This window comes from Anabrus simplex, chromosome 6 (genome assembly GCF_040414725.1).
Source record: "Anabrus simplex isolate iqAnaSimp1 chromosome 6, ASM4041472v1, whole genome shotgun sequence".
Classification (NCBI taxonomy): domain Eukaryota; kingdom Metazoa; phylum Arthropoda; class Insecta; order Orthoptera; family Tettigoniidae; genus Anabrus; species Anabrus simplex.
This window is the reverse complement of record NC_090270.1, coordinates 264,248,015-264,267,015: the sequence shown is the minus strand read 5'-3', so window position 1 is coordinate 264,267,015 and position 19,001 is coordinate 264,248,015. Positions and strand designations below refer to the sequence as shown.

At 42.5% G+C, this 19,001-nt stretch overlaps 1 protein-coding gene across 2 annotated transcripts in view; it reads left to right on the top strand.

The window, feature by feature from the left end:
• The window catches only part of LOC136876422 (extracellular serine/threonine protein CG31145), a 1,065,947-nt gene that overhangs the window by 827,668 nt on the left and 219,278 nt on the right, over positions 1 to 19,001 (top strand). For both annotated transcript variants that reach the window (XM_068228422.1, XM_067150389.2), the window contains exon 5: positions 11,850 to 12,154. In XM_068228422.1, the coding sequence (XP_068084523.1) occupies positions 11,850 to 12,154 (305 nt within the window). The remainder of the gene's footprint in view (positions 1 to 11,849; positions 12,155 to 19,001) is intronic.

Genomic DNA, 19,001 nt, shown 5'->3' with positions numbered 1-19,001 from the left:
TAATTTTTATTAATTATTTGAAAGGACCGGGTATTTCCAGGACAATGTGGGCTTCAACAAGGAAAAGGACACGCGAAACCGAATAATCTAAAACTAATACTTTAGTTAAACACAAGAATGACTCTAAAACGAAAAAGTAGTTCGTAAACTATCAATCATCGTCACAATCAAGAAATCTATAAAAGTTCACTTGACACAAAATTAAAAGGTAATATAAATCCTAAACATGTGCGACAGGCTTCGGCAGCCGGCACAATGCATATCCTCGCCGCTAGGTGGGGGCTTCATTCATTCCATTCCTAACCCGGTCGAATGACTGGAAAAAGGCTGTGGTTTTCATTTTCATAAATCCTAAAAACTTCTTTTGCTATTTGCTTTACGACGCACCGACACAGATAGGTCTTATCGCGACGATGGGATAGGAAAGACCTAGAAAGTGGAAGGAAGCGGCCGTGGCCTTAATTAAGGTACATCCCCGGCATTTGCCTGGTGTGAAAATGGGAAACCACGGAAAACCATCTTCAGGGCTGCCGACAGTGGGGCTCGAACCCACTATCTCCCGGTTATTGGATACTGGCCGCACTTAAGCGACTGCAGCTATCGAGCTCGGTAATCCTAAAAACAAACATTAAAGAAAGTACCCGGGAAACGCATGGAGCAACTTCATATCAAGACACGTTATATCACCTATTCATGACGAATGCTGCGGAACGCCACGGGTCCTCTAATTATTATTATTATTTCTTCGATTTTGGTCTACTTTGGACGACGGAAAACAATTTATTTGGAGGTTAGATCTTTTTTCTTCTCCCAGAACTTCTTTCTTTCGCTGTACTTCCTCTTTCTCTCCTGTGAACAATGTTCTTGGATTTTTCATTTTACTTTTCCTGCAACCCCTCGAATTTATCAATGTTTATTTTAATGATTTGTTTTACGTCGCACCGTCACAGATAGGTCTTATCGTAACGATGGATTAGGAGTGGGAAGGAAGCACCTATGGCCTTTATTAAGGTACAGCTCCAGCGTTTTCCTGCTGTGAAAGTGGGAAACAAGGGAAAACCATTTTCTGAGCTGGCGACAGTGGGGGCCGAATCCACTATCTTCCGGGTGCAAGCTCCCAGCTGCGCGCCCCTAAACGCGCGGCCTACTCGCGCAGTTTTGTCAGTTTCTCAATTTTAGCTCGGAACATATCACTATTCCATATTCCTTTAGCATTGATGCCAACTTCCTCTATGCCCTTTCTCGTTTTTTCTACCCATTTTGTAGTTGCTTTCATCTTGGTGGTGTAGTTAAATATTATCTTTGTTAGTTGACTCTTCTTCATTCTCGTGAGGTACTCATAAAATTTCAGTCTCCTCTGACGTATGGTATCTGTGATCTTTTCTCACTGTCTGCAAAGATCTCTATTTCTCCTCTTTCTCCATGAACTATCATTTCTTTTTTCGGAACCTAAGATTTATTCAGAGATTTTTCTTTTTCTTTTCTAGTTCCTCCATTTCCCCTTTCTTGTTCAGAACCAGACATTTTGAACTGTAGAGCCCCTCTTGCTTGAGAGTCGTGGTATAATGTCTAACCTTTGCCCTGCAATGATCTTAAAATTCCATCCTTCTGTTCCTTCCTTTATTTGCTTCTTTATCAAGTCCACTCTATTGGATCCATTCACCAAGATATTTAAATTCATCCGATCTCTTGATTTTTCCATACTTTGTTTCCAGATGCTTTTCTTTATCAAGTTTGTATTCCGTGTAGCCTACTCTGTTTTTCGTACGAAGTGCTGCTGCTGGTGAAGATAATATCGATGATGATGATGATTATTATTATTAGTAGTAGTAGTTGTAGTAGTAGTAGTAGCAGCAGCAGCAACAAGAAACACCGAATCCCGTTACCGTTAGATCTCCGAAGTTAATCAACATTGTGCGTGGTCGCTACTTGGATGAGTAGTCCGTGTGCTGTTTGCTATAGGAAGAGAAGAGAGGAACTCTCCACCCTATCTCTAGTAGACTCTGGCTGAGGAAGCCTCATCAGCGGCCCTGTCGTCGCTGGGGCCAATAGCTAAAGTCACGTACGTCCAGATTTGGATACAGCATTTATTTATTTATTTATTTATTTATTTATTTATTTATTTATTTATTTATTTATTTATTTATTTATTTATTTATTTATTTATTTATATGTTTATTTATTATCAGGACTATCTTCTGTTTTCTTAAACATTTTCTACTTTCAGATCTCAATTTTGCTGCACTCTCTACGGCTTATAGCAGGCATCTGTCAACTCCGTGGCTTGAAAGCAATTTAACGTTATTAATTGCTGCCACAAAGAGTGAGATTTTTTTCCATTAATTAAAAACGTGTTCCGCAGATTATTTCATTACAATCTTTGCTTTTGTCAGCGTTGTAGATGTGGCCGTAAATCTGAGCATGTTTGGTGACGGAGTCAAGCGGGTGACTATAACGCGAGTCTTGAATCATGTTTCACACGTGTTTCGCACGGTTCTCTCCACAAGAAGTAGTCTGCAGACTTGCATGTTACGCCCGTCGAATGGCGTGAATTAGAGTACTATTATCTTTATAAGAACATTATTTTCTTTTTCAGTTCATTACCCTTTACGGACTGCATGAAGTCAAAAAATTTACGACCTACAGATCTTCTCATATTTTGTTTCTAATGAAAACCAAGATTCCAAAACGAAGAAATGAAATAGTGTAATGGAAAATTGACAAGAAAAGGTATAAATTGGACTTGACAATGCGCCGAAATTTTTGAATTTGTTATTGCCCCATCTGGTACTAAAGGTGTAAACTGTATAAAGAATGCTCGGGAACAACGTGAACTTGGTATATGAGCGTGAAATGGATGGTCATGCTGATAAATAATTTGAAAGAAATATTTCGATATCTCACACCGTTGTCACTTTATCAGCTGCTCAATTTAGCCAATCGGATCGCTTCGCGGACGAAATCGAATGGGCTTCGCGCGGCGATTTTGCTAAACCTGTACGTCACTAAAAAAAACCCGCAAATCTAAAATGTATTTTTCGTGAAAATGCTCTTCAAAGTAAGACAAAACTTGTGCTAAATATGTGACGTCACACGCATACTCTGTTGTAAGATGGCGCTGTGTTGACGCGCACTCATTCGGAGTTTAGCTGAAATAGCGCAACAATTTAAAAAATAAGTCCATAAAACCCTAAAAAACCTGCGGCCCTTACAATAGTGACAACCTACCGCCAAATGTTTTACAATAAACGGTTGAAGTTTTAGGTCTTTTTGTTTTTAAAACATTATGGGAAAATTTTGAGGTCAATTTATAGTTCAATTTTTATTATTTTTAGGACAACAAAATAAATCAATGGGCTATCATGTCCACTTGCTGGTATTCCATCGCGCAGTCTTGAACATGGGATGGGTGAGCATCGAAGCAAGAACATTACGCAGTCGGTCTTCTATTTAGAGTACCCGTGGTATTAGGCAGCAGACAATTAAATCCAACTAAAGCCCATTGCCGCGGCTATACCCTGATTGTTCGCTAGATATTCAACTTAATATGTTGAACATATTATCTATCGTAAGAGCGCTGTGTTCGAGGCGGTCCGGGCCACAAGCTGTGTGTTCCCAGGCAAACATCTGCGGTGACTCATCCTTGCAAAGCCTTTTTGCTGCCGACATATGTTCGGGGCAACATGAAATATGGTCCGCTGTTCTCATTTCCTCTACTAGAAGCTCGTTCCAGCTCCCACATCTTGGACGGCGACACACATACACAGGCATTCGAGTTCGGAAATTAAATCATCGGAATAATTTAAATCTAAACTTATGTTCGATTAAAACTTCACAAATGTTCCTTCTCTCTCCTCTCTCTCTCTCTCTCTCTCTCTCTCTCTCTCTCTTTCTCTCTTTCTCTCTTTCTCTCTCTCTCTCTCTCTCTGTCTCTCTGTCTCTCTCTCTTCCGGAAGCCAAACACGGGATTCCTTGTTATAGGTTAGACGAGCTAGCGATAAAGCAACGTATGAAATCCACACTTCTACATAATCCTCGTGACTTTCTGTGCATAGTAATTTCAAAGGAGATACAATCTGACCAAAACCTAAGTTAGCACTAATTCTTCCTTACGTGTAGGTGATGACGATGGTGAAGTTGATCGCTACTTTCAAGGCACAAAATCAATTGATTAGACTGGTCAACACTCGATTTATTTATTTATTTATTTATTTATTTATTTATTTATTTATTTATTTATTTATTTATTTACACTGACTGACAGAGCAAATGCAACACCAAGAAGGAGTGGTTCGAAAGGGATTAAAGTTGGGGAAAAAACAGAGACGGCACGGACGAATAATTGATGTTTATTTCAAACCGATATGCAGGTTACACAATGCGCACGGCATCGACTCAGTAGGATGTAGGACCACCGCGAGCGGCGATGCACGCTGAAACACGTCGAGGTACAGAGTCAATAAGAGTGCGGATGGTGTCCTGAGGGATGGTTCTCCATTCTCTGTCAACCATTTGCCACAGTTGGTCGTCCGTACGAGGCTGGGGCAGAGTTTGCAAACGGCGTCCAATGAAATCCCACACGTGTTCGATTGGTGAGAGATCCGGAGAGTACGCTGGCCACGGAAGCATGTGTACACCTCGTAGAGCCTGTTGGGAGATGCGAGCAGTGTGTGGGCGGGCATTATCCTGCTGAAACAGAGCATTGGGCAGCCCCTGAAGGTACGGGAGTGCCACCGGCCGCAGCACATGCTGCACGTAGCGGTGGGCATTTAACGTGCCTTAAATACGCACTAGAGGTGACGTGGAATCATACGCAATAGCGCCCCAAACCATGATGCCGCGTTGTCTAGCGGTAGGGCGCTCCAAAGTTACTGCCGGATTTGACCTTTCTCCACGCCGACGCCACACGCGTCTGCGGTGACTATCACTGACAGAACAGAAGCGTGACTCATCGGAGAACACGACGTTCCGCCATTCCCTCATCCAAGTCGCTCTAGCCCGGCACCATGCCAGGCATGCACGTCTATGCTGTGGAGTCAATGGTAGTCTTCTGAGCGGACGCCGGGAGTGCAGGCCTCCTTCAACCAATCGACGGGAAATTGTTCTGGTCGATATTGGAACAGCCAGGGTGTCTTGCACATGCTGAAGAATGGCGGTTGACGTGGCGTGCGGGGCTGCGACCGCTTGGCGGCGGATGCGCCGATCCTCGCGTGCTGACGTCACTCGGGCTGCGCCTGGACCCCTCGCACGTGCCACATGTCCCTGCGCCAACCATCTTCGCCACAGGCGCTGCACCGTGGACACATCCCTATGGGTATCGGCTGCGATTTGACGAAGCGACCAACCTGCCCTTCTCAGCCCGATCACCATACCCCTCGTAAAGTCGTCTGTCTCGTCTGTCTGCTGGAAATGCCTCCGTTGACGGCGGCCTGGCATTCTTAGCTATACACGTGTCCTGTGGCACACGACAACACGTTCTACAATGACTGTCGGCTGAGAAATCACGGTACGAAGTGGGTCATTCGCCAACGCCGTGTCCCATTTATCGTTCGCTACGTGCGCAGCACAGCGGCGCATTTCACATCATGAGCATGCCTCAGTGACATCAGTCTACCCTGCAATTGGCATAAAGTTCTGACCACTCCTTCTTGGTGCTGCATTTGCTCTGTCAGTCAGTGTATTTATTTATTTAATCCGTTTGCCTTCCAGGGTTGGTTTTTCCCCCGGATTCAGCGAGGGATCCCACCTATACCGCCTTAAGGGCAGTGTCCTGGAGCGTGAGGCATTTGGTCTGGGATACAGCTGGGGAGCAGGACCAGTACCTCGCCCAGGCGACCTCTCCTGCTATGCCTTGCGGGGGATGGGAGATTAGAATGGATAGGCAAGGAAGAGGGAAGGAAGCGGCCCGCACCTTTCTTTTAAGGATATTTTTGGATTCATTATTATAGTAATTGTCTTGCTGCTACTTACTCTGGCCTTAAGTTAAGTGGCATCCCGGCATTTGCGTGTAAAGAAGCGGGATACCACGCAAAACCAGTTCGAGGATGACTGAGGTGGGAATCGAATTCCCCTCTACTGAAATGACCTCCCGAAGCTGAGTGGACTCCGTCCTAATCCTCGTACCACTTTTCAAATTCCATAGCAGAGCCGGGAATCGAGCCCGGGCCTCCGGTAGTGGCAGCTAATCATACTAATCACTACACCACAGAGGTGGACCTTAACGTACTTTCTACTTAAAAATATTCAATTCCTATTCTCCTTGGTGTGAAACGAACGAATATGGTTGACATAAGTAGAGGGGACTGATTTTTCTTGAAGAACAGAAGTGACTGAGTGAAATATGTTATTGTTTGGATCATTATTCCATGCAGTGGTTTGGTACAGCTCTCCATACCACCATATTCTGTGTTAATCTCTTTATTTCTACGTAATTACTGCATCCTGTCCGGCTCCATAGCTAAATGGTTAGCGTTTTGGCCTTTGGTCACAGGAGTCCCGGGTTCCATTCCTGGCAGGTTCAGGAATTTTAACCATCATTGGTTAATTTCGCTGTCACGGGGGCTGGATGTGTCGTCTTCATCATAATTTTATCCACATCACGACGCGCAGGTCGCCTACGGGAGTCAAATCAAAAGACCTGCACCCGGCGAGCCGAACATGTCCTCGGACTCTCCCGCCACTAAAAGCCATACGCCATTTCATTTAATTTACTGCATCCTACATCTACCCTAATTTGTATGTCATAAACATAATCATAGTTTGGTCTTCCCCTACCGTTCTTTTCGCCTACACTTCCCTCAAAAAGAAACTGAACAAGTCCTGGGAGACTTAAGATATGTCCTCATCTGGTCAAATTTCGCCAAATCGTTTTCCCCTCACCAATTCGATTCAGCATCCCTTGATTTGCTATTCTATCTACCCATATCATATTCAGCATTCTTCTGCAACACCACATTTAAAAAGCTTCTATTTTGTTGATTTTTATTTTACTTCCGTACAATGCCATGCTCCAGACGAAGGTCTTCAGAAACACTTTTCTAATTTTTATATCAACTTGGAAGTGAGCAAATTTCGTTTTATTGCCTTCCTTACTTCTACCATTGTCAGTTATTCTATTACACGTAACAATAATCCTCTACTTTCTGTAAAACTTCGACTGCACTCCATTACCTTCGTTTTGGATTTATTTATTTTCAACTTGTACTATTCCTCCTGGTGTAGTGGTTAGCGTGATTAGCTGCCATCCCCGGAGACCCGGGTTCGATTCCCGGCTCTGCCAAGAAATTTGAAAAGTGGTACGAGGGCTGGAACGGGGTCCACTCAGACTCGGGAGGTGAACTGAGTAGACGTGGGTTCGATTCCCACCTCAGCCATCCCGGAAGTGGTTTTCCGTGGTTTCCCACTTCTCCTCCAGGCAAATGCCGGGATGGTACCTAACTTAAGGCCACGGCCGCATCCTTCCCTCTTCCTTGTCTATCCCTTCCAATCTTCCCATACCCCCGCAAGGCCCGTGTTCACCACAGCAGGTGAGGCCGCTTGGGCGAGGTACTGGTCATCCTTCCCAGTTGTATCCCCCGACCCAGAGTATGAAGCTCCAGGACGGTAGAGGTGGGATCCCTCGCTGAGTCCGAGGGAGAAACCGACCCTGGAGGGTAAACAGATAAAGAAGAAGAAGAAGACTATTTCTCCAAGGCTGTGTCCATACCATTCAACAATCTCTCAATGCAATGGTTTGGTACAGCTCTCCATACCACTATATTCTGTGTTAATCTCTTTATTTCTACGTAATTACTGCATCCTGTCCGATAAAATATCATCGGCAAATCTCAGAGTTTTGAATTCCTCTCCTTGTGATTCACTTTCCAAATTCCTCTTTGTTATCCTTTATCGCCAGTCCTATATAATTATTACAAATCATAAATAGCTGCATTTATTTTACCGGTAGCGGTAATTGCCCCACGGTTTAGGGGCAGCGTGCTTGATTCTTACCCGGAGGACCCGGGTTCGATTACTGCCCATGCCAGGAATTTTTACTTGAGTCTGAGGACTGGTTCGAAGTCCATTCATCCTACGGGATTACATTCCAGGAGCAAGTTAACGGTGAGATAACAGACACTGTCTAGAAAGCCAAGAACAACGGCCGAGAGGATTCGTCGTGACGACCACACGACACCTCGCAATCTGAAGGCCTTAGGGCTGAGCAGCGATCGTTTGTAAAGCCATGGTCGTTCGGGGATGTTGCCCCATGGGCTTTGGTTTGGATCTGATACCGGTAATTGATACGTTTATATCAAAATTAATACTAGATTTAATTTTCCCTGGGTTTGTGACCAACTGCAAAATGACCTCGATTATGTTGTGAGATGGACAGTATGATGATAAATGGGTTAAAATTCAGGTTGTGAGTTTCACAAGTAGGAAAAGTCCTACTATGATTGGAGTGAAAGTTCCCTTTCGGGATCATTGTACCGGTAAATAGGCTACATAGGTGTTGATATAAGGAAATATCTTCATTGGGGTAATCACATAAATACGATTGTAAATAAAGGGTACTATCTCTGCACATGGTTATGGGGGTATTTATGGGTTGTAGTAAGGATGTAAAGGAGAGGGCACATAAGTCTCTGGTAAGACCCCAACTAGAGTATGGTTCCAGTGTGTGGGACCCTCACCAGGATTACTTGATTCAAGAACTGGAAAACATTCAGGGAAAAGCAGCCCGATTTGTCCTGGGTGATTTCCGACAAAAGAGTAGAGTTACAAAAATGTTCCAAAGTTTGGGCTAGAAAGACTTGGGAGAAAGGAGACGAGCTGCTGGACTAAGTGGTATGTTCCGAGCTGTCCGTGGAGAGATGGCGTGGAATGACATTAGTAGACGAATAAGTTTGAGTGGTGTCTTTAAATGTAGGAAAGATCACAATATGAAGATAAAGTTGGAATTCAAGAGGACAAATTGGGGCAAATATTCGTTTATAGGAAGGGAAGTTAGGGATTGGAATAACTTACCAGGGAAATGTTCAATAAATTTTCAGTTTCTTTGCAATCGTTTAAGCAAAGACTAGGAAAACAACAGATAGGGAATCTGCCAACTGGGCGACTGCCCTAAATGCAGATCAGTAGTGATTGATTATGATTGATTTGGTGGGTCTTCGATTAAACTTAATTCTTTTTACATTGTGTAGGCTATATTTTCAATAGCGACCTCTTTTGAATCTAAATGCACTGCAAAGCTGTTTACAGAGCGAGGCGTTTGTAACTCAGTGGCGTGCACTGAACCCCATCTGTCCCAGCGCTGCTGGGATAAGGAACTTTGGATTAACATTTTTTAATTATTCCTTAGAACACTTTTTATAATGTTTAAAAAGTTGCGAACATCTAAGCCAAGACAAGTACAGCTGTCTCGACAATCCGCTCGCACTACCACAGTTCATCTTCTGCAGCGAGTTGGGTTTCCTTGCCGGCGCGATAGAGAGCGAAATTTAAGGTCGCTTGGGTGACGCATGAACTTGAAGCTTCCTTGTCCTGGGAGCTGGGCGGAGCTTTCGGCCCTCCCCGACAGCAATTTACGGCGACAGGCCAGCTAGCTTAGGTAAGATAATGTTACTTTTAATACTTGACCCTCGAAGTCTTCAGCGCCACACACTAGAGGCTGCAAGAATAATATCAACATCTTAACAGTATAGCCACTTGCACATCGTCTTGCTAATAAAAATAGAGCCAGTATATGAAATCAGTTGTGATATAGAATGATATATTTTAGTCTTGGGTTTCGGCATGTGTACAGTTTTTTCGAGCAATTCATTGATGATACTTGTTGAGTATGCCTTCCGATAGCCGCAGAAAAATATTTAGGTTGCCCAGCATGAATACAGAGTTAACCGCGAAGTAAAAGAATTTTGTATTTGGTTGTCTGTAATGGTGGTATATAGTGAATTTTTGTAATGTTCCTCTTGGATAATAAGTGAAGGTTTCGCGAGTTCTGTGGCTTTCTTCATGAATATAACGTGTGTTATACGTCGTGACAAATGTTTTCCCTCGTTTGTCGTTGATGCTCGTACACTCAGGATGCGAGTGAAACCATAAAACTTCAGTGACAGTAATATGCCAGTAAAATTTTGCTGATTAGTTTAGATTAGGCTTATTAAGTAAAAAACAAATAGTTAGTCGCAGTGTTTTTTTTTTGTTTTTCTTTTGCGAAAACCATGACTGTACTATCACAAAGCGTCACCGCATGAAATGGTTAGTACATGTTTTTTATTTTATTTTTATTTTTTGCTATTTGTTTTTACGTCACACCGACACAGATAGGTCTTATGGCGACGATGGGAGAGGAAAGGCCTAGGAGTTGGAAGGAAGCGGCCGTGGCCTTAATTAAGGTACACCGGGTGAGTTGGCCGTGCGGTTAGAGTCGCGCAGCTGTGAGCTTGCATCCGGGAGATAGTGGGTTCGAATACTGGGGCTTACCTTAATCAAGGCTACGGCCGCTTCCTTCCCATTCCTAGGCCTTTCCTATCCCATCGCCGCCATAAGACCTGTCTTTGTCGGTGCGACGGAAAGGCAAGAGCAAAAAATTAAGGTACAGCCCCAGCATTTGCCTGGTGTGAAAATCGGAAACCACGGAAAATCACCTTCAGGGCTGCCGACAGTGGGGTTCGAACCCACTATCTCCCGAATACGGGATACTGGCCAGTGGCCACACTTAAGCGACTGCAGCTATCGAGCTCGGTAGTACATTGTTTAAAATCGGCTATAGATTAAGTTATGATGGTGTCGTCACTGCTGTGGCTATCAATTTAGAAATATGTACGAGCATGTGGTTGAAAATATTCTTGAAGTGTCTTTCTCAGGTAGACCTTTCCATGAAAAACGCAGCCTTATAAAATGGTAATGTTGACTTTAGAGCGTGTAGTGGGGCTCCTATTGTTTATATTTCAAAAAACGTTTTTGCATCTGGGTTAGTGAATATATTCACCGCACGCCACTGTTGTAACTAACCAGGAAATTGAAAGCAGATCAATCAGTCAATCAATCAATCAATGATCTGCATTTAGAGCTGTTGCCCAGTTGGCAGATTCCCTGTCATTTATTTACATAGCCTTTTCTTAACTGTTTTCAGAGAACTTGGAAAATTTATCGAACATTTCCCGTGATTCGCTTGGTCTATGCCATGCTTCGGGCTACAGTAAGCAGGTTGTATAGTCTATCAACGTATTAAGATATTAGAGAAAGCAATCTGATTTTAATCCTGCCAGGACTAAATCTGTGTATTTTCCCATCTATCTATCTATCTATCTCTGTATATATCTATATACCTATCAATTTGCTTTACGTCGCACCGGCACAGATAGGTCTTAAGGCGACACTCGCTAGGAAAGGGCTAGGAGTTAAAAGGAGGCAATTGTAGTCAATTAAAGTACACCCTCAGCATTTGCCTGGTATGAAAGCGGGAAACCACGCATTTTCAGGGTTGCCTACGGCTGTATTCAAACCCACCTCCTCCCGAATGCAAACTTGCTGTACGCGACGGTAATCGCATGGCCATCTCACTCAGTGACACTTAATAAAAGTAGTCTGAGTACTATCAATTAACATAAATGGACAGTTCGTTATGGACTTGGCATGTATTTCCCTAGTAAATATTGTATCATTTCACAATTTTGGCTTCCTTCATTCAGGAAATTCCGCAGCAGATAGTTTTACAACATAAATAGACATACTTTTAACTTTTGATAATGCTAATATATAGATTTAATTAAGTGTGACAAGGTTACAAACTTTTAAAATGCTCTCTCCTGTAAAGTTAGTTGTTCCCCTGGCCCTTTTTAAGGTATTGTTATGTCGTGTTGCAGGTTACTGGGGTTCCGGCGCGCCATGCCTGTCACTGGCAGAGTTCTCAACATGACATCAGAGATCTACGAGCTGGCTGAAGGAGAACTGCTCAAGACATTCTTCGTGTCCCCATCCAACAATCTGTGTTTCCACGGCAAGTGCTCGTACTACTGTGACACCGCCCACGCCATCTGCGGCAGCCCGGACACTTTGGAGGGCTCGTTCGCCGCCTTCCTGCCCTCCAAGGACGTGGCGCCTCGCAAAGTGTGGAGACATCCCTGGAGGAGGTCCTACCACAAGCGGCGGAAGGCTCAATGGGAACAAGGTCTGTACCACTTCCTGCTTCATTTATAACGTGATGGCCCAGTCTCATTGCATGCTACAAGTATCTGATTGCTTTTCTGTTCAGTAGACGTGACGCCAGTCTTGAATGCGACACCTCGAACTTGACTCCAATAATAATAATAATAATAATAATAATAATAATAATAATAATAATAATAATAATAATAATAATAATAATAATTACGCCTCTTTGGTGTAGTGGTTAGTGTGGACGCCCGGGTTCGATTCCCGGCTCTGCCACGAAATTTGAAAAGTGGTACAAGGACTGGAATGGGGTCCACTCAGCCTCGGGAAGTCCACTGAGTAGAGCGGGTGGGAGGGTTCGATTGCCACCTCAGCCATCCTCGAAGTGGTCTTCCTTGGTTTCCCACTTCCCCAACCAAATGCCGGAGTAGTACGGTGCTTGAGGCCATGGCCGCTTCCTTCGCTCTTCCTTGCCTATCCCTTCCAATCCCCCGTCCCCCGTAAGGCCGCTATTCAGCATAGCAGGTGAGACCGCCTGGGCGAAATACTAGTCCTTCTTCCCAGTTGTACTCCCGACCAAATGTCTAATGCACCAGGACACTGCCCTTGAGGCAGTAGAGGAGGGATCCCTCACTGAGTCTGGAGGGAAAACCAACTTTGAAGGTTAAACGAATTAAATAATTAAATGAATAAATAATAAATAAATAAATAAATAAATAAATAAATAAATAAATAAATAAATAAATAAATAATAATACGTCTGCCTCTTATTTTTCTTTCCTGATACGGAGATGGGTATGAGGTGAGATGAAATGTTAATCCATGCTTTTACGGCCGGATGCCCTTCCTGACTTCAGTAACAATTGAAGATCCAATGAAAAATAAATGAACGGGCCGGGCTGAGTAGCTCAGACGGTAGAGCACGTGCCTTCTGCGTCCAACTTGGCAGGTTCGATCCTTGCTCAGTCCATCGGTATTTGAAGGTGCTCAGATACATCAGCCTCGTGCCGGTGGATTTACCTGAGTATATGTCACTCTAAGGTCACCCAAATGCAAGGCCTCTGGAGACAAACTCATGTACTCCTGAGTATAATTGTATACTACTTTAATACCTTTCAAATCCAAGGTTTCATGAGTGTAATAACGCTCTGCTACTTACAGCCTTTCAAACGCAAGATGTCCTGTGAATGATTATACACTACTTTCATACTTTCCAAACTCAAGTCCTCTGGGTATCATTTTTATGCTACTCTACTGTCTTTCAAATCCAAGGCCTCCTGCGTATAATTGCTGCTATGCAGTCTTTCAAACCCAAGGCCTCCTGAGTTTAATTATATGTTACTTTAAGGCCACCCAAATGCAAGCCCCCTAAGAATGCTACATTTCTATGGTCCAGGTCTGTGCTACTGGATTGTATTCCAGAACGCACCACCACACCTCCATTATTGAATACTAGGATCTTTGTTTCATTTCCTCACTGCTCCGTTATTTCTTTGAGAAAGTCTTTGTCGGTAATCAGTGTGAATTGTCTTCCTTTGTTTTCTCTGTATTCTACTACGATGTAATCACGTGCTTTGCAGGATGTCTTAAGTTCCTGTTCACCGTGCCGTTATTGCATTCACGTGAGTTAAGCTCTATTTGACTCTGTTCTATTTTTGCGTTTCTGTTTTAGTAACTTCATATCAACACTCTTAAACTCCTTCTCCTTTGTTTCTGCACACATCCACAAACACAATATTGCTGACACTAATTTCCGCTCAAAGTAGCGGTTCTTGGTGATTACAACTTAGCTGACGTAACACCTTCATCCTACATTGCGCTGTCATTACTTTTGTGTCCATTGACCTGAACTTGGAGATAACCTGTACTCGGTGTTATACCACTGAATGTTAGGGCGGAGTAGCTGAGTGGTGTTGTCACTCGCTTCTTGCCGAGGAGGCCGCAGTTTGAATCCTAGTCAGTGCATGAAGGATTTTTGAAATGATATGCCACATTCCAGTTGTTCCGGTGGCTGTGATCGCAGTATCAACAGTACGTAAAAACTGCAAGCTTGGAGGATTTGAACCCCGCCCAGTCCAGTGGTGTTTTAAGGAACTCAAATACAACTTGTGTTTGTAAATGATTTTATGAGTTTATTGTACAGTTAAAGAAAATATTAGATTAATATAATAACTTAAATTAAGTTTAGTTCTCGGGTATTTGTAAATTAATTTAAATTCGTAACTTTCATGCTATAGGCCTACCTAGATTAAGCTCTCTTTTCTCATTTAATGTGTTTTTTATTTAACAGTATATATATATCAATAATTTATCGTAATTAAATTTAAAATATCGGTTCTACCAATTAGAAATACGTAAATATAGTATAAATTACAGTATTTAATTTTGATCTAGTACTGCAAGAATTAATACGAGCAAATCTCACAGTGAAAGGTCATATAGTAGAGCAAGTATCCTCCTTCAAATACTTGGGCACCATCTGAACGGAATCATATCTCATGCCATCTAATATTTGCGTCGTGTATTCTAATCTTGGTCGTCCTTCATAATGTTTTTCCCTCTATGGAACCCTCTATTATTTTCTTCAATAACTCATCATGTTTAAGTATATGGCCCATTAGATGATCTCGCTGTCTTTTTTATTTGTGTCATAAAACATCTTCTCTCTCGTCTCTTCTAAACACTTCTTCACTCGTGACCATTTCCCTCCAACCAATTTTCAGTAATCTCCTATAGCACCAAGCTTCAGATGCAGCTAGTCTTTTTCTTCCCCTTTCACAACACCATTTACACAAAATTTAGCACATTAGAACATGTAACAGTACACTAATTCCATTGCTCACATTAGAACAGTATCTAACAGATCAATTTTAGTTTGTCATTGTCCAGGATTTAGATGAAAACAGTTTTAAATAGTGTATTTCTTGATCCATCGGCTGCACAAGTAGACAATCTGAATGCTCTTGAATTTAGGAGTGCTGTGAGCCTGCATCCGGGAGAAAGTGGGTTCGAATCCCACTGTCGGCAGCCCTGAAGATGGTCTTCCGTGGTTTCCGATTTTCACACCAGGCAAATGCTGGGGCTGTACCTTAATTAAGGCCACGGCCGCTTCCTTCCAACTCCTAGGTCTTTCCCCTCCCATTGTCGCCATAAGACCTATCTGTGTCCGTGCGATGTAAAGCAACTAGCAAAATGTTGAGCTGCGCAGTTATTGATAAAGAGAAAAATTTTCCTGTTAGCCCCATACATTCTTTCGTCTAGCGCTACAAACAAATTTTCAAAGAGTTCACTGGTCATCCAGGCTTTTTTGTTAGCCTTGTACTATATTGGAAGACTTTAACAGCTTTAAAACATCTTGCGAATCATACGAAGACTTCATTTCGAGGAACCATTACATAATTAACTTGCGATAAAATCCAGACATCGAATTATCCAAATTTAAGCTTCGAAAATTTGAATTAAACACTATTTCTTTGCATTGATTAGAATATGAATTTCGAAGGAAATAAACTCTAATTCGAACTATCCAATTTCCGAATCATCCATTATCGAATGAACCGGAGTACACTGTAATAATAATAATAATAATAATAATAATAATAATAATAATAATAATAATAATAATAATAATAACAATCTCTAGCAGATAGCCATCAGTGTCTCTTAATGTTGGATAATAAAACGAACATACCTGAAACCACACGAGCAGTCTGTGTAGGTGGTAAGGAACAAGCCCAGAGAGAGCTGTTGTTACAATATACAGCAGTTTCATGTAAAGCAAGCCTCTATCTGGAAGTCCGAGAGAGCCTGAGATAAATTAACTGGCGGGAGCAGATATAACTGTGAAATATATGTCGCAGTATTCTTGGAACCAAGGGACAGGAACAAATACGTGCTGGTTAAATTGTATTTATATGTATTATCATTATTCATTCATTTATTCATTTATTTATTTCTGTCAATTTTTACCGTATGAAGGCCTCATAAAATAACCTAATTCTTTCATTTTCTTGTTTCTCGTTTCCTTTCCCTGTGCTCTTTCCTCCAATCTTCCGTATAGATGTAAACCCATTTCTTCCTTTCTTTCTCCTAGAATCCATTACAATTCTGTATGAGTTAATCGTACTCGTAGGTTTATCGGTACGAGATTTGTCTTTTAAGAAAAACTTCCAGGTCGAAATCTTGAAAACCACCTTCGGCATGTCCAGTCAGTTAGAGCATCTTCGTCATTAACAACGCAGTTTCTGCGGTAGGTTTGGCCAAGCGATAGGAAAAGAATATTAAAAAACCCGTAGCGCAACAGCCCCGAAAGGCCATGGCCTACCAAGCGGTTACTGCTCAGCTCGAAGGCCTGCAGATTATGAGGTGTCATATGGTCAGCACGACGAATCCTCTCGGCCGTTATTTTGGCTTCCTAGACTGGGGACGCCATCTCACTATCAGATAGCTCCTCAATTGTAATCACGTAGGCTGAATGGACCTCGAACCAGTCCTCATATCCATGTAAAAATCCCTGACCTGGCCGGGAATCGAACGCGGGGCCTCCGGGTAAGAGGCAGACACGCCGGTAGAAAAATAATATAAGGTGTTTAAAACACTTCTTTAAATAGTGAATACAAGCTGGCCAGGGTGTAGTAGAGCCTTGCTATATTACAGCTATCTTCTTCTTCTTCTTCTTCTTCTTCTACTGTTTCTTCTACTGCTTTTCCCATACTATGTCGCACATGTGGACTTGGCCTCGATTTACAGTCGGACGCTCTTCCTGACGCCAACCGTATGTGGAGGGATGTTTCTGTGGTGGTTCGTAGTGTGGTGTTTTGTCTGAATGTGAAGGGGAGAGTGTTGGGACAAACGGACATACCCAGTCCCCGTGCCAGAAGACTTAATCAAACGCGATTAAAATCCCAAGACCAGCCGTGAATCGAACCCTGGACCCTCTGATAAGAAGGACTCAACGCTTACCATTCAGTCAAAGGTCCGACCACCGAGCTCGATAGCTGCAGTCGCTTAAGTGCGGCCAGTGTCCAGTATTCGGGAGATAGTAGGTTCGAACCCCACTGTCGGCAGCCCTGAAAATGGTTTTCCGTGGTTTCCCATTTTCACACCAGGCAAATGCTGGGGCTGTAACTTAATTAAGGCCACGGCCGCTTCCTTCCCACTCCTAGCCCTTCCCTGTCCCATCGTCGCCATAAGACCTATCTGTGTCGGTGCGACGTAAAACAACTAGCAAAAAAAAAAAAAAAAAAAGGTCCGACCCTTGCGGTTTTACAGCTATAAACCTAACGAATAGCCGACTTGTATAATGTTGTCTCCTTCATTGTGGTGATCATGGCAACTTCACTGCCTTGACAATATTGCGGATATGCAGCTTCATCGCGCGAATATTCGTGGTTCCGTGGAATAAACTTATTTCTTATTTCTTATTTCTCTACACAATACAGGGAGGGTGTTCCCAAACATACGCGCTACGGCCGATCGTTTACGAGCTGAGCTTGTTTTAGTTATTAGTTAGAATTTGGGAAGGTTCGCGTTGAGGATTAAGTTTGGAGTCAGGCTGCCGTTGCGGACCCGTGAGGAACAAGGTTGCCATCGAATACGTTCAATTCCTGGAGTGTTTGTTTGAACGTGTCCGACCGTCAATGATGCGACGTGTTCAGGCGTGCATTCAGGCGTATAGTAGTGAACGCTTCTTGTACTGTATTGCAATGCATTATCACTACTGGTTCATCAACAATGGCTACAGCTACCAATACGCCTCGCAAACAGTTTGAAAGTCTATAATCCGTCAAAGATTGACCGTAGAACATATGTTTATAGGAATTTATTTTGTTGTTTTGGGGTGTAATATCCATCCCCCGAATTCTTCCCACATATTTAGGAGCACCCTGTATAGGCGTTAGCAGGACGTTAAACCACTATTAAAAACGAAATATTGCCTTGAGCCATGATATTTTAATTTAAATGATAATAATAATAATAATAATAATAATAATAATGATAATAATAATAATAGAGAACGTATTGCATTGCTGTAAGTTTTTAGAATTTTAATTGTATAGTACCTGTAGTGCGTAAATGTGATATAAACCTATTATTATTATTATTATTATTATTATTATTATTATTATTATTATTATTATTATTATTATTATTATTATTATTATTATTATTATTGTGACTGGTGTAGATGATTGCTTGTACAAACATTGAAAGAAGGGCACTGGTAGTCAGGAGATAAAGGCGAAGTTGGAAATAAACACGTTGGATGATTTATTTCTTTTTTAACAAACAATTTGCCTTGCTTCGCACCGACACAGATAGGTTTTATGGCGACGATGGGATAGGAAAGGGCTAGGAGTGGGAAGGAAGCAGCCGTGGCCTCAAATAAGGTACAGCCCAGCATTTGCCGAATGTAAGTTCACAGCCGCACTACCCCTACTGCTCGGTCAACTCGTTCGGTCAGGATGGATGAAGCTGTGTGGATAAATCGATTTCGGTTGTGGGGACTTGTGAGGCGAATGGAGGAGGATATGTTACCTTGATTAATGAGAACTTTGCCATGGATGTTAAGAGAAGCAACGTAGGACCAAGGCGCTGATGGTTAAATTCATATTTTAAAGGTTGAAATACGGCATGTAGTATTAAATGCAGTCACAGAGCCGATGGAAATAGAGAATTGTGGGGAATCATTCACAGAGACCTGTAGAGTGAACACTGGAAAGCTGAGGAGTCTATAATAAAGATGTATTTATTATGTTCTCAACTGTCTGGCAAGCTATTTCAAAAATCGTAGGCATAATTTGTGTGATGCACTCGCCAAATATACTGTAGACTATCAATAAGTTCCATTACAGCTTGGGTGC